At 49.4% G+C, this 15,580-nt stretch overlaps 1 protein-coding gene across 7 annotated transcripts in view; it reads left to right on the top strand.

Moving 5' to 3' along the window:
- Nucleotides 1-12,968: 12,968 nt before the first annotated feature.
- The window catches only part of HM13 (histocompatibility minor 13), a 38,873-nt gene continuing 36,261 nt past the window's right edge, over nt 12,969-15,580 (top strand). For 2 of the 7 annotated variants that reach the window (XR_005782062.1, XM_040447411.1), the window contains exon 1: nt 12,971-13,264. Coding sequence is in view for 3 of the 7 variants with exons in the window: in XM_040447411.1 (XP_040303345.1) it covers nt 13,082-13,264 (183 nt within the window). In the remaining 4 variants the exon portion in view is untranslated. Of the gene's footprint in view, nt 13,265-15,580 lie in introns of all 7 variants that reach the window. The other 5 variants (XR_005782063.1, XM_040447413.1, XR_005782060.1 and 2 more) reach the window with 4 other exon arrangements.

Raw genomic sequence — 15,580 nt, 5'->3', positions numbered from 1 at the left:
CTGACACCCCCACCCTTGACCCATTTTTCTGCCTGCCTTGGTGCTTCCCACATTCCTCCAGCCCTCAGTCAGGGTCTCCTTCCCACGGCATCTCACCCTTGGCTGCCTGTCAGCCAGATCACCCTCCTGGGAACAGGCTGACATGAGCTCAGTGTAGGACTCCTCACAGGGGTTTTCATCATTCCCTGGGGTTCCCTGGGGGCCAAAACGTCTTCGGCACCCTTTGCCCCCCAAAGAAAGTGATCTCTCCACTGGAGGAACTTCAGGCACTCTTAGCTCAGAATTGAGAAGCTCTTTGGGGGGCGGTCAGGCCTGTTCTCTGTGTAACACCAGAGTTGCTGCCCCATCGTGGAAAGGGCTCTGGTGGGAGGACAGTGGCTCATATTTCTAGCACAGTCCTGAATCTGATCCCCTGTTGCTTTTCCCAAGTCCCTTCTTCTCTCTGGGACCCTGTATCCCCACCAGAGAGACGGGCACGAGAATACTGGCCTTCTTCAGCACCACCACCGCCCGAAGGCTGCTGGAGACCAGATGCAATCCAGCATTTTAGTGTTACCAGCGAATGATGTGGTTCAAAGACCTGGCTTCCCTTCCGGGCTTCTCCTTTTAGAAGAATGGAATCTCAGGATTGGAAGGACGGTCCTGGCACAGGCAAGAGCAGGAGCCAAAACAGACAGGCTGAAAGAATCCGGAGACCCAAGAGTAGTTAATATGTTGAAGTGTAGGTATGATGCTGGGGGCGAAGAGAGAATAGGCCAGGAGAGGCCAGAGGTGAGTGAAAACAATCGATCGGCAGTTCTAGGGGGAGGACATCGCCTCAGGGACTCCCGCCTGGGTCTGACCCTTGTACTCCCGGGCGCCTTGGGACACAGCCATGCAGGAGGAGAGACGAGAGCGTACCAGGAATCAGTCCCTCATCCGTTGATTCATGAATACTTATTAGACATGACGCAGGCTGTGTGACCTTGGGCAAGTTATTTAGCCTTTCTGAACTGCAGATTCCTCACATGTAAATGAGGGCAATGAATGGGCTGGTTACTATATATAGATGTCAAGCGCAGTGCCCGAGAAGTAAGCACTCCATGCGTGTGCGTGACAACGACCATGATGATAATTGAGTATCCACATACGCCTGGCGCTCTCTAGACAGTAGATGTGCAGGGTGAACACTGTCTGTCATTCTGCCCTCGAGGGGCTCACAGTCTAATGCAAGAAACAAACCAAAAAAGAGAGCCTCATAAAAGCGGAAATAACAAAAATAATAATAATAATTACAGACTGTCACATCAGATGTAAATCTTAACCCCCAGACTCAGGTGTGCAAGAAATACTCATTTCTTTCTTTTCTCAAAAGCCAAATCAATTTCAGGATGCCTGGCCGGCTCAGTCGGGACACTATGTGAATCTTGATCTCGGGATTGTGAGTTTGAGCCCCACATTAGGGGTCTCTACCCTTTAAAAAAAAAAAAGAAACATGGGGTGCCTGGGTCGCTCAGTCGGTTAAGCATTTTGACTTCGGCTCAGGTCATGATACCACAGCTTGTGAGTTTGAGCCCCACGCCGGGCTCTGTGCTGACAGCTCGGAGCCTGGAGCCTGCTTCCAATTTTGCGTCTCCCTCTCTCTGCCCCTCCCCTGCTCGCACTCTCTCTCTCAAAAATAAACATTAAGGGGCGCCTGGGTGGCTCAGTCCGTTAAGCGTCCAACTTCGGCTCAGGTCATGATCTCGCGGTCCGCGAGTTCGAGCCCCGCGTCGGGCTCTGTGCTGACAGCTCAGAGCCTGGAGCCCATTTCGGATTCTGTGTCTCCCTCTCTCTCTGTCCCTCCCCTGTTCATGCTCTGTCTCTCTCTGTCTCAAAAATAAATAAACATTAAAAAATAAATTTAAAAAAACATTAAAAAAATTTTTTTAAGAAACAAAAAAATAAACTTCTACCCCTACTGCCCCCATCCTTCTGGACTAGAGAGAAATTTAATCTCTGCCCTTACTGAAGGCTACTCCCCGCCAGAGGACAAGAAGGGAAGCCAGGGGGCTCTCCCTGGCACTTGGACCACGGGAGGCCTCTGACGGCTGTGCCCAAAGCCTCAACAAGCCCTAAAGTCCAAGCCTGCTTCCAAGCCTGGGGCCTCAAAGTCTTGCTGGAGTCTGGCATCTCCGGGCCTGGATCCATCCCCACAGAGTCTGGCCACCTGTTGCCGCACTATCAAGAAGGGGGCAGGAGGATCCCCTCCCCTCACCCCGTGCCAGCCTCCATCGACCTTCCTTCACAGCTTCCTAGAGCTCCTTTGTGTCTCCCACCGTCCCTGCCCTCAGAAGCAAGGAGCATTCTCTCGGCAACAAGAATTTGCAAACTCAGAGTCTCTGGAGACCAAACACTTAACAACAGCAACAAAAGTATGAAGCTTCGTAACGAGAGAACACGTGCTCTACCTAGAGAGGGCAGCACAGCTCAGCCCACAAAACTGCCATCAGGCCATGCGGTCTAACGGTTAGGAGCCCACATTCTAGAGCTTTGTTACCTGGGTTCAAATGCTGATGCTGCTGTTTACTGCCTGTGAGTTCTTTTTTTTTTTTTTTTCAACGTTTATTTATTTTTGGGACAGAGAGAGACAGAGCATGAACGGGCGAGGGGCAGAGAGAGAGGGAGACACAGAATCGGAAACAGGCTCCAGGCTCTGAGCCATCAGCCCAGAGCCTGACGCGGGGCTCGAACCCACGGACCGCGAGATCGTGACCTGGCTGAAGTCGGACGCTTAACCGACTGCGCCACCCAGGCGCCCCGACTGCCTGTGAGTTCTTAGGCAAGCCACTTAACCCCTCTGTGCCTGCTTCTTTAGCCATGAAAAAGAATATTTGTACCTACCTGTACAACAGCTCCAGGGGAGAAAGCACTTTGAACGGTGCCTGACATCAGTAGGTACTCAATAAATATTAGTGGAAATGCAAGCGTGAGATTGCCAGATCCTCTTAAGTGTTCAAGAGAAGCTAGAGATCCAAATTTTTGCTTTGAAATTGCATTTTCAAAAAATGTGTATTTGTTTATTTTGAGAGAGAGCGAGAGCACGAGCGTGAGTGGGGAAGGGGCAGAGAGAGAGGGAGAGAGGGAATCCCAGGCAGGCTTCGAGCTGTCAGCACAGAGCCGGACGTGGGGCTCAGTCTCATGAACCATGAGATCATGACCTGAGCTGAAATCAAGAGTCAGATGCTTAACTGACTGAGCCACCTAGACATCCCCAAATTGCTCTATTTTTGAACTTTGGCAGCAGAGTGAAAACAGTTGTTGAACCTGTGAAGGTGAAGGTCATACAAGACACATCTGTGAACAGGACTGGACCTAGGGAGCTGAGTTTCCGTATCTGTTCTATGATGTTTAAACGTGTACAAAATGGAAGCCAGAAAGGAAACCGTCTTGGAGGCAGCTTCAGCTTTGAACTCTATGACCAAACCTTCCCTAGGCAAGAAATACAAAAAGGGGAGGAGAAAAGAGGGACAAAACCACAAACTGAAATGTCAAATTACCCTGGTACACAGCACATTACCCACTGCAGTGTTATGTGCTATGAGGATTTTTTTAAGATGCTGAGATAAAGAATTTAAGGTAACATTATCGACTGATGAATGGGTAAAGAAGATGTGGTGTGTATATATACAATGGAATATTACTCGGCGATCAAAAAGAATGAAATCTTGCCACTTGCGACAACATGGATGGAAGTATTGTATTACGCTAAGTGAAACAAGTCACTGGATGATAAAGATAAATATCATATGATTTCACTCATATATGGAATTTAAAAAAAAGAACAGGGGCGCCTGGGTGGCGCAGTCGGTTAAGCGTCCGACTTCAGCCAGGTCACGATCTCGCGGTCCGTCAGTTCGAGCCCCGCGTCGGGCTCTGGGCTGATGGCTCAGAGCCTGGAGCCTGTTTCCGATTCTGTGTCTCCCTCTCTCTCTGCCCCTCCCCCGTTCATGCTCTGTCTCTCTCTCTGTCCCAAAAATAAATAAACGTTGAAAAAAAAAATTAAAAAAAAAAAAGAACATAGGGGAAGGGAAGGAAAAATAAAATAAGATAAAAACGGAGAGGGAGACAAACCATAAGAGACACTTAAACATAGAGAACAAACTGAGGGTTGCTGGAGGGGCAGTGGGTGGGGGAATGGATGAAATGGGTGATGGGCATGAAGGAGGGCACTTGTCGGGATGAGCACAGGGTGTTATGTGTAAGTGATGAATCGCTAAATTCTACTCCTGAAATCCATACTGCACTATATGTTAACTAACATGAATTTAAATTAAAAAAAAAAAAAAAGTAAGGCAACATTTAAGCTAAGACTCGTGAGAAAGAGCTAGCTTAGCCAAGAGAATCAAAGTGAGAGAAGACCAGGAAAGGAGAAACAGCTTATGCAAAGGACCTGAGGCTGAAAAGAGTTTAATGCAAAAGAGGAAAGCAATAATGGATGAGCTAAGTATCTTGGCAGGGACAGTGCATTCAGGGCCTTGAAGCCCATGGTGAGGAAGGAGCACGCGATTATCTTGAGGGCAGGGGGACCATTGAAGGGTTTCAAGCAAAGAGATAAGATACAGGGGGGTCTCCAGGAGTTGCATGAGGAAGCTGTTGAAATGGCCTAGAAGAGACAACGTGGCCTGGATTGACCAGCAGCTTTGGGCATGGACAGCCCCAGACTTCGGTGTCTGAACTGGCCTCAAAGTCAAAGGCTGGATTTAGGCCTGAGAGCAAACCTACTGCTTTTCCATAAGCCAGGCAATGAATGGCTTTTCCAGAGTCAGGGTCCCTGGGACCATCCTGGATATCCTCCTACCGCCTATGCTGTGTCCGTTCACTGGCCTAGTCTGCCCTCTGCTGGCAGAAGGAGGCACTAGCTCAACGGGAGCATCTGCCTCTGGAAGAAACCGTAACGGAAAGAGAGGACACCTGGGCTCCCAAATCTCCCCCATCTCAGTTCATCTTTATCTCAGCACCTTTATCATCCAGTGACTCTGTTCCGAAATGCAGGCCTCAGTTTCTCCTCCTCCCTTACACCCCATCAGGGAGTCTTGTTGATGCCGTTTCCTAAATAGAATCCTAAATCAGAAATTTCCTAAGTATATCTTAATCACACCCACTGCTCCCCATGTCCACCAGGCCACGGTAGCCAAAGCCGCTCCCCTCTCTCCTTTGGTCTACTTACCTTGTTCTGGCCAATCCATTTCCCACTGGGCAGCCAGAGCCCTCACGATACCCTCTAATGCCAAAATTCTTTCTCCTCAATGGATAGCTCCTCGTACGGCTCAGTGTGGAGCCCAAGGGGGAAATCCCTGGCATACACATGCCCTGGCTTATTCATGTCCTTTCGTTGGCTCCTCTCCTTCCTCCATCCTCCCCTTCATTGCTGTTTGTCTCGTTCTCTGTCTCCTGTTCATGTCTACCACAAAGCAGATTTGCTATTTCTGTTTCTTTGGCACTTGCCAGCCAGGGCTCTCGGGGGCTCACATTCCCCTGGTGCGAATTGTCAAGGTCTTCCCATGCTAAGACATATAGACAGTTGCTTCCCTGGGAAAAATACCAATGCCAAGGCAATAACACTTTCACCCTGAGTACAGTGTGATGCTAACATGCTAGGACTCTAATGTCTCATCAATCCAACATCCTATGGCTTGGCCCATGGTTACAGAAATCCTCACTCACCCTCCCAACCCCCACCATGTAATGGAAGGCTCACCCACCCCAGAGGCCTTCTGACAGTGGGGCGGCACATCATGACCACCCTGAACCAAGAGGGTTCATGAACCCAGGAGCCTCTGGGTTCCGAAGGCAAATCATAACATGTTAACTCAGCTCATGGGGGATGCCATTTGTAGGGCACAGGTTTGCTGTGAAAGAGAATAAAGACAGGGGGCAGAGACGAGCTGAGAGACAATCCTGGCAGCACAGGTGCCCTGGTTTCGGAGGGAAACTGAGGCCCAGCTCAGTCCCTGACGTCCTGTCCACAGGTTCGGTTATTCACCTCTTCCTTGTTGTTCAAGAGCCAAACATTCCTGTCGCTGCCCAAAGTGTTTGCAGCTGGGTTTTCAGCCCTTGCAAACCAAAGAACCCTGACTCACTGTCTGAAGGGCACTTCATTCCTTTTGCAAATCCAACCTCTGTCCCCAACCCAACAAAGAAGAAATGAGTCTTTGCTTCAAGTCTTCAGAGATCTTGTCTTTTCTTTCTTTTTTAAGTAGGCTCCATGGCCAACGTGGGGCTTGGACCCATGACCCCGAGGTCAAGAGGCACATGCTCTCCCGACTGAGCCAGGCAGGTGCCCCATGTATTTTCTTTCTTGAATCTCCAAAGTAGAGGGATGAGTTCATCATTCTCCTTCCTTCATGGCAGACTGTCTTCACTGCTGTCTGGCAAAGTCCCTGTTTCATTTTACTTACGTAAGTTTTGTTGTTGCTGTTGTTGTTTAAAGTTTATTTATTTTTGGTAATCTCTACACCCGACGTGGGGCTTGAACTCACAACCCCGAGATCAAGCGGCACATGCTCTTCCCACCGAGCCAACCAGGCACCCCTGTTGTCATTGTTTTAATCCCCAGTTCCCACTCTCATTCCCACCCCTCTCTAGGGAACCATTCTTTTTTTTTTTAATTTTTTTTTTCAACGTTTATTTATTTTTTGGGACAGAGAGAGACAGAGCATGAATGGGGGAGGGGCAGAGAGAGAGGGAGACACAGAATCAGAAACAGGGTCCAGGCTCCGAGCCATCAGCCCAGAGCCTGACGCGGGGCTCGAACTCACGGACCGTGAGATCGTGACCTGGCTGAAGTCGGACGCTTAACCGACTGCGCCACCCAGGCGCCCCTCTAGGGAACCATTCTAATGTGCTTGATGTATACTCTTTTCTTTTCTTTTTTTTTCTTTTTTTCCTCTTAGGATTTATTGAGACCCAGGGTTTGGTTTCGTTTTGTGTTTTTTTTTTTATAATTTATTTATTTATTTTTTTAATTTACTTCCAAATTAGTTAGCATATAAGGCAACAATGATTTCAGGATTAGATTCCTTAATGCTCCTTACCCATTTAGCCCATCCCCCCCCCACACTCCCTCCTTTAACCCTCTGTTTGTTCTCCATATTTAAGAGTCTCTTATGTTTTGTCCTCCTCCCTGTTTTTATATTATTTTTGCTTCCCTTCCTTTATGTTCCTCTGTTTTGTATCTTAAAGTCTTCATGTGAGTGAAGTCAAGAAATTGGTCTTTCTCTGACTGACTAATTTCGCTTAGGGTAATACCCTCTAGTTCCATCCACGTTGTTGCAAATGGCAAGATTTCATTCTTTTTGATTGCTGAGTGATACTCCATTGTGTATATATATATCCATTCATCATTCCTCAATGGACATTTGGGCTCTTTCCATACTTTGGCTATTGTCGATAACGCTGCTATAAACATTGGGGTGCATGTGCCCCTTCAAAACAGCACACCTATACCCCTTGGATAAATTCCTAGTAGTGCAATTGCTGGGTCGTAGGGTAGTTCTATTTTTAATTTTTTGAGGAACCTCCCTACCGCTTTCCAGAGCAGCTGCCCCAGTTTGCATTCCCAGATGTATATTCTTTAATATGCAAATATTCCTGTTAGATTTGCAATGTTGCTATGTGATAAGGACTTGTGATTTATGGAAATCATGTTGCACATTTCTTCATACTCAGCTCCACGTTTTAAAGATCTCTACATGTTGATGAAGATTAGGGAGATTATAAGGGATGTATTTTGTGCCCCACCCAGATCCCCTTTAACAGACATAGTGGCCCATCCCCCAGCTGTTGGGAGTGTTGGCTGAAAGCCACTGGCAATGGCCACCTTCTCTGGAGAATTGCCCTTGGTCAAACGGGGGCCAACTAGTCAGGGTACCTCACCCCCGACTCTTACATTTTGGCCAGTGACGGACAGATACAGGGTACAAGAGGTCAAGGCAGGAAAGATTCTGTGATGCCCCAGAGCTCTCCTTGGGGTCACAGAGAACAAAGTCTCTGGCTGAGATCTCCTCCTCACTTAGCCTTTTATTTCCTGCATTCCCTCATGCCCGTCCCCCTAAAAACACTCTTCCTCAAAATCGCTTAAACAATGGGGTGTCTGGTGGCTCAGTCAGTCGAGCGTCCAACCCTTAAATCTCAGCTCAGGTCACGATCGCAGGGTTATGGGATCGAGCCCCGTGCTGGGCTCTGTGCTGAGTATGGATCTTGCTTAAGATTCTGTCTCTCTTCCTCTGCCCCTCTGCTGTGCTCAAACATTCTCTCTCTCTCTCTCTCTCAAAAAAAATCTATTAAGTAAGAATCCTCATCTCAGGTTCTGCTTCTACTTGACCACTTGACTATAACCATTATCATCCCAACCAGTACCCTTTTGAGAGTGCAAGGGGTTCTATTAATAATTAGGCCAGGGGAGGGCTGCCTGGGTGGCTCAGTCGGTTGAGCCTCTGACTTGGGCTCAGGTCATGATCTCATGGCTCGTGGGTTTGTGGCCTGTGTCAGACTCTGTGCTGACAGCTCAGAGCCTAGAACCCTCTTCAGATTCTGTGTCTCTGCCTCTCTCTGCCCCTCCCCTGCTCAAACTCTCTCTCTCTCTCTCAAAACTAAATAAATGTTAAAATTTTTTTTAATAAATAATAATTAGGCCAGGGCAAAGGGCATATACCATGACTCCCCGCCAAACCAGGAGGCAGCGTCACCCCAGCTGAGCATGCTCTGAGATTGCTTCCTCTTGCTGGCTAGCGTTCCATAGACACATCCATCACATTTTGTCAATCCTTCCCCAGTGACACAGACCTAAGTTTGCTCTAACTTCCTGCTACCAAGAAAAATAACAAACACTGCTGGAAATCCCTGGGCATGTCCCTTGATAGACCCGCATGAAAATTTCTCTAGGATTATGAAGCTGAAAGTAATCCACATGAGCCATTTGGGCCTCCAAAAAGATTTTCCAGGGCACCCGGGTGGTTCGGTTGGTTGAGTGGCCAACTTCAGCTCAGGTCATGATCCCATGGTTCATGGGTTGGAGCCCCACATCAGGCTCTCTGCTGTCAGGGCAGACCCTGCTTCAGATCCTCTGTCCCCCTCTCTCTCTCTGGACCTCCCCTGCTCATTCTCTCTGTCTCTCTCCCTCTCGCTCTCTCTCTCTCTCTCTCTCTCTCTCAAAAATAAATAGACATTAAAAAAAAAAAGATTTTCCTGAATGAGAATTCCAGCCCTAAGGCAAGGAGGTATGGAGGCACCAAAAGTGTTTCTCCCTGTTTCTTTCATCTTAGTGAAACCCCAGGGGCATTTCTGCCAGCTCTACTCTGCCAGAGATACAGGGGTTCCTTGGGGTTCCCCGATACTGGAACCTGACACAGAGCTGACGTTCAACTCAAGCTCAGAGGGATTGTGGGGTGAAAAAGTGAAGGTTACGTGAAGAGAATGATATATTCCCTCATTCATATACAAACATTTATGGATCACATATATGTAAAGTCCCCATGGCCTTGGAAGATATTGAGAACAGTAAACATTTATAGGGTTTTACTGCTTTCCTGCCCATTCTCTTACAGGGATCAAGAACATGGGACTATCGGGCCCTCTGGCAGACATATACCATCTAAGAATAAGGAGCTTCTCCTACACCAGCATTTTTCAGACTAAATGTGCATGTGGATCAGGTAGAGATCCAGTAGTCTGGGTAGAGCTGAGATTCTGGATTTCTTCCAGGTTCCCAGGTGATGCTGATGGGGCTAACCTGGGCACCACACCTGGATTAGCGAGGTCTTACAATCACCAGACAATCATCACACCTAAACAATCCACGTTTGAATTTTCCCACTCATCTCAAACTTTCCTTTCCAGCCTTTTTAAAAATGTTGTGACCCAGGGGCGCCTGGGTGGCTCAGTCGGCTGAGCGTCCGACTTCGGCTCAGTTCATGATCTCGCAGTTTGTGAGTTTGAGCCCCGCGTCGGGCTCTGTGCTGACAGCTCAGAGCCTGGAGCCTGCTTCGGATTCTGTGTCTTCCTCTCTCTCCGCCCCTCCCCTGCTCACGCTCTGTCTCTCCCTCTCTCTCAAAATAAATAAATAAGTAAATAAATAGACATTTTTAAAATGTTGTGACCCAGGAACCAATCAAGAATGGTACATTACATTTGTTTCCTTTCATCAGCAACAATCCCCCCATAGAATTTTTCCCCCACGGCACCAACATTTTTGAAGAGTCCAGACTACTTGTCTTGTAGAACCTTCCACAGTCTGTACTTTTCTGACATTTTCTGAGGTTCCTTCATGAGTAGATGGGAGTCAAACATGTTTGGCAAGAAGACCACCCAGATGATGTGTCCCACACATCACATCACCTGTTGTCATATTGTCCCATCCCATCCCATTTTGTCACTCCATTGTAAAAGAAACCTTTTGTAGCTAACAGGTAATCTGTGAGGTGACACTCTAAGACCGTATGGATAGCTCCTCAACCTTTCTCACAACTTTAGCATCCATTCACACTCTTTGCTTTTGGGGTCTGGAAATATTTAAATATTTGATAGCATGTGTAAGTGTGAGTGAATATGTGTGTGGGCATGTATGAGGGAAAAAATTAGAAAATCTGAAACCCATTCACGGTGACTGAACACAGTAATAAGTGAACAAGAGAGAGGGACTACATCCTTCTCTGGAACAAATATTTGGCCATTTAGCTACCTCAGGCTCTCAACAGGCTCCTTTCTTGACATCAGTTCAGAAATTGGGAAAGTAACCCCATACAACAGGCTTCAGCAGATAAAGCCTCAGGACACCCACCTGCAGAGTGTCTCATCCCTGTCTCCAGACAATATCAAGACAGGTCTGCTCCAAGCCAGAAATCCAACCCTCCGGAAGCCTTGACAGGATCTTTCTGAACTTGGGTCAAGCCCTCAGTTCCCTGGGTCACATTCACAACCTCCCACTCTGGAGTGTGAAGAGAGATGGCCGGATCCGCCTTAGAACAAACTAAATCAAGTGCTCAGCCTGGCGGGAAACAGGAGCGTCCAACTTCCGGTCACAGACTCTCAGCTGGGGAGGCACAGAGCCATGAGGCCTGGTTGCTGGGCAAATCCTGTGGCCTGAATTATTGATGGATGAATTGATCGGGCACACCACCTTCACCCATCCATTCATGTCAGGTCCAGCTTAGTGAAAAACAGAGCCTGAAACTGTACGCCATCCTCCCAAAACTAAGTTACTCTGGTCCAAACTCCTTAGCCTCTTGTGTAGCTGGAATGTTGCAAAGAGCAAAGGCTTTGGAGTCCTACAGACCTGAGCTCAAGGGTCTCCTTTTCCACTGCTGACTGTGTGTCCTGGGCTGGCTAGTTTAGCTTACCTCAGTGAGGCTCAGTTTCCTCACCCGTAAATTGGGACCGATCAACTCCTACCAGTATTGTGGAGATAACACACACACACACACACACACACACACACACACACACACAAAGTTACTAGTACAGTGCCTGGCATGTCCTAGGCAAATAACTCTATCATTCAAACTCTTATAGTCTGACTCCTTGACTTTGTCTGCCTTCACCATGAGCCCCACACTCCAACCCCACCTCACCACCTGTGAAGCTTGGACCAGGCCATGGGATTTTATACCCTCTGTGCCATTTATCAACTTATTGCCTCTCAGCTCTCAGTCCACTCTTTTTGCCTGCTCTGGGCTGATGGAGATGGGCCTTGTAAGTATTTCTCCTTTTCCAGCTGACATAGTTAAGCTTTTTCAGTACCGTGTACTAAAGGGACATTGGAGGGGTGCCTGGGTGGCTCAGTCGGTTGAGCGTCTGACTTCGGCTCAGGTCATGATCTCGTGGTCTGTGAGTTCAAGCCCCACATCAGGCTCTGTGCTGACAGCTCAGAGCCTGGAGCCTCTTTCTGATTCTCTCTCGTTCTTTCTCTCTCTCTCTGCCCCTCCCCACTCATGCTCCGTCTCTCTCTCTTTCTCTGTCAAAAATAAATAAACATTTTTTAAAATAATAATAATAAAGGGACGTTGGAGGGGAATGGATCTTCCTTCCTGGTTTCAGATTGGCTTGCTTCTTGGGTTCCAGGAGAGCATACTTTTTCTCCATCACTTGGTCCAAAGTTTCTCCAGTGCTAGGTTTCTGCAGGGTGTAACTTCTCAGTTTGTCTGCCACATACTTTCTCCAGCTTTTAACTAGGGCAGCGATAACATAGCCAGGAGCCCCAGACAGCATGGGCCTGCACCCAAACTCAGATCACGTCTACCCACACCTTCTCAGCCCTGGACACACGTACACTGGAAGCTCCACAGGGCTGTCCATCTACAGAGCCAACCACCTGACTTTTGTCCGCTGGAACTGACTGAAGGGAATCACTCTACAGAAGTGCCCAAGCCATATAAGTACACTAGATTCCTAGAGAGGGAGATATCTATGAACTATTTATGTCCCTTAACATGCTATGGAACACACAACTACACACTAACATCCTACACGCTTCATATTTTATTTTGCTCATTTTATTTATAGTCTTCCCAACACCTCCCCCTACCACTGCACTAAAAATGCAACAACCCTCACGAGTATAGGGACGGACTTTTGCCCGTATTCTCCCTGTGTGCCCAGAGCCTAGGACGGCGTCTGGCATACAACGGGATATTCAAATACTTAAGGAGCGGTGCAAAGATTCAATATTGGATGAATGATGCATGCATAAACAAATTCTCAGTTATTCGGATGAGGACTTGTAGGGAGCAGAACAGCCTGGGATCAAGGAAGCCGGCGAGCACCGGGGCATGGGGTCCTCAGGTTTCTCTCTCCGGATGGATGCCCACCGCAGCCGTCCAGTGTTCCTTTCCCGACCACTCGCGAGTTGCTTAGCAACTGGTCGCCCGGCCCTCCGCTTCCAATAGAGGGCGCGCGGGCGGGGAGACGTGAATGCGCACGCGTGCGCGGCGCGGGCCGGCAAGCGGGGCACGTCACTTCCTGTTTCTTTAAGGGAACGTGGCTTTTCCCTGCAGCGCCTGTCTTCCTGTCTGCGTCTCTGCTGCGGCGGCCGGAGCTGGAGTCGGACCCCGAGCGCAGCGTCGCCATGGACTCGGCCCTCAGCGACCCGCACAACGGCAGCGCCGAGGCGGGCGGCGCAGCCAACGGCACGGCACGGCCGCCTTCCACGCCCGAGGGCATCGCGCTGGCCTACGGCAGCCTCCTGCTCATGGCGCTGCTGCCCATCTTCTTCGGCGCCCTTCGCTCCGTGCGCTGCGCCCGCGGCAAGGTAGGTCGGGTCAGAGGCAAAGCCGCGCGCGCTTTCCACCTCCTCTCCGGGACGTGACTGACGCGGATCCTTCCCCCACCCGCCCTACACGGGAGAGACACTACCTCTCCCCGGACACTGACCTTTCCCAGCTTGGATCACCACCGCTTCCCCACCACATCCGGGAGCTGGCCTTAGGTGTCCCGGGACCTGACACCTTCCCAGATAGGGGACTGGCTTCTACCCGCAGCCGGACCCTGACACATCCCTCCCTCTCCGTGCATCATGCTGCATGAGGCTGTCAGCCTCACATGCGACTCGGGCATGTATTGTTCTGAGCCTACTGGACCCAGGCAGATCGGCCGCACCCTCTGCTCTGGCTGCTCATCCCATATGGGACACCTCATCTTGGGCTCTGGGTCAACCCCAATCTGTACCTGATGGGGCGCTGGTCCTGACAACTGAGTGGTACAATCCCTTGTCATTCCTCCGTTAGGAACTCTGCCTCACCCACCCTAGGGCAAGTTCTAGGATCCAGGTCCATCCCTAAGCTGTGACACCTGTCTAACTGGAATCTGTGAACCGCGTTCCTAGAACCGCGTTCCTAGAACGCCCAGATCAGGCCCCTGCCCTGCCTCAAAAAAATTAACCCAAGGATATAGCCGCAGCTGAGGCCCCAATTTTTTGCATCACTTCTCAAACCACTTGGAAGTGGGTTTGCCAGCCCCTCAGAGCCTGACACCATAGCACTTCTCTTTTTTACCAGGCATAGACCCTTCTTTTGCTGGTTTGCTCTTCCTGACTGGTAGACACCTCCTACCTTGGACCTGTCCTGGGCTGAACCCAGACCCTACCTCAAAGTAGCTTTTCTTCCTGTGCTCCCTAAAACAGTCTCTCCACCAACTTTGGCTTACCTGCTGAGGAACTAAGCCGCTATGGGCCTCTCTTAGGAGACTAGGCCAGATCCACTCCTGACCTTCCTCAGTATATGTCCCACTGGATACCTAAGAGGACCCTGGCACCTTCCACCCCCTGACTTCCTCCCCTCACCCTTCTTCCCTATATTAAGCTCTCTCCAGCCCATTACACCGGTGGCTTCTCACTTCCTGGCACCCTCTCCCCTCCTGATCTGTAACTCCTCCCTGGCCCAAACCTGAAATTGAACCTAAGCGGAAGCTGTCTTACCCAAAGAGGGCAGGTCCACAAAGCAGCTGCCACTTCGGAAACTGCTCGAGCCTGGGTTCTCAAAACATTACCCAACTTGAGGGCTGGCACCTTCCTTCCCCAAGATCAGAGAACCTGCTGTTAGCTCCTTCTGTGGACAAACACAAAGGGGAGTAGTCAGGCAGGGCTTAGGTGGCCCCATTTGCCTGCCTTTCCATTCTGCCTCTTCTAAGCAGAGTTCAGATGGCTTTCAGCCTCCCTGCCATGCCTTTTGGGCAGACGCTTGTGGGGGGCAGGGGGCGGGGGGGGTGTGCTGAAATAGACCAGGACAAAGGAAAGTGAAGGTGGCATGGCGTGAGCTGATCTGAGGGGCTCCCAAAACTGAGTAATTCTCCTTGGTGTCTTCTCCACAAGGATCACTAATCTCTTAAGAAAACACGTTACTGACAACAGAATTTCCTGAACCTCCACTGTTGTTGGGGGGGCATGCTGCAAAAATGAATCGGTCAGAGCTCTGTCACCAAGGGCTTTAGGTGCCTGAATGGAGAAGGAATAACTAGTTATGTGATTGCAGTACAGTCGTGCTGCAGAGTTTAGGGAGAGAGTTGGAGCACACCTGAGGCAGGGCAGAGAGGCTTTGTGCTGGAGGTGGGCTTGAGCCTTGATGCAGAAGTAGAATTTCAGCTAGAAGACATTCTAGGCAGAGGAAACCAGGTAAGGAGCTGTATGAAGCAGTTTAGGAGGTGGTGGAAGGTCTGGTGTGGCAGGCACAGAAGGTGTGCATAGAAGGGAGCTTTCGATCCACTGTAGCCTCTAAATACCTCCGCCACCGTCTCCTGCAGGGTAGGGGAGTTAGAAAGCCACATGAAATCGTAGGCAGCCAGACCCACCACCGATAACTAGGATATTCTGAGTTACAGAGCCTTCACCATCTTTGCTTCTCCCAGCAACTGAATGGGACAGATGGGGCCAGTTTTATTTTCCCTGTGGTTCAGAGAAAGAAACTGAGAGTCAGAGAAATGACTTCTCATGATCCCTCTGCCAATTAGGGACAGAACTAGGTGTTGCTAGATCTAGGCCAGGTGCCTCCAAAGACCCACACAAGTGGCATTTGGGCCTAGGGGAGAAAAAAAACAAAACAAAACAAGCCAAACAGCTCCCTTTTTCTACCCT

Source organism: Herpailurus yagouaroundi, unplaced genomic scaffold (genome assembly GCF_014898765.1).
Source record: "Herpailurus yagouaroundi ecotype Mexico unplaced genomic scaffold, PumYag 196, whole genome shotgun sequence".
Classification (NCBI taxonomy): Eukaryota; Metazoa; Chordata; class Mammalia; order Carnivora; family Felidae; genus Herpailurus; species Herpailurus yagouaroundi.
The sequence above is the reverse complement of the archived record's forward strand: the minus strand, read 5'-3'. Positions and strand labels throughout refer to the sequence as shown.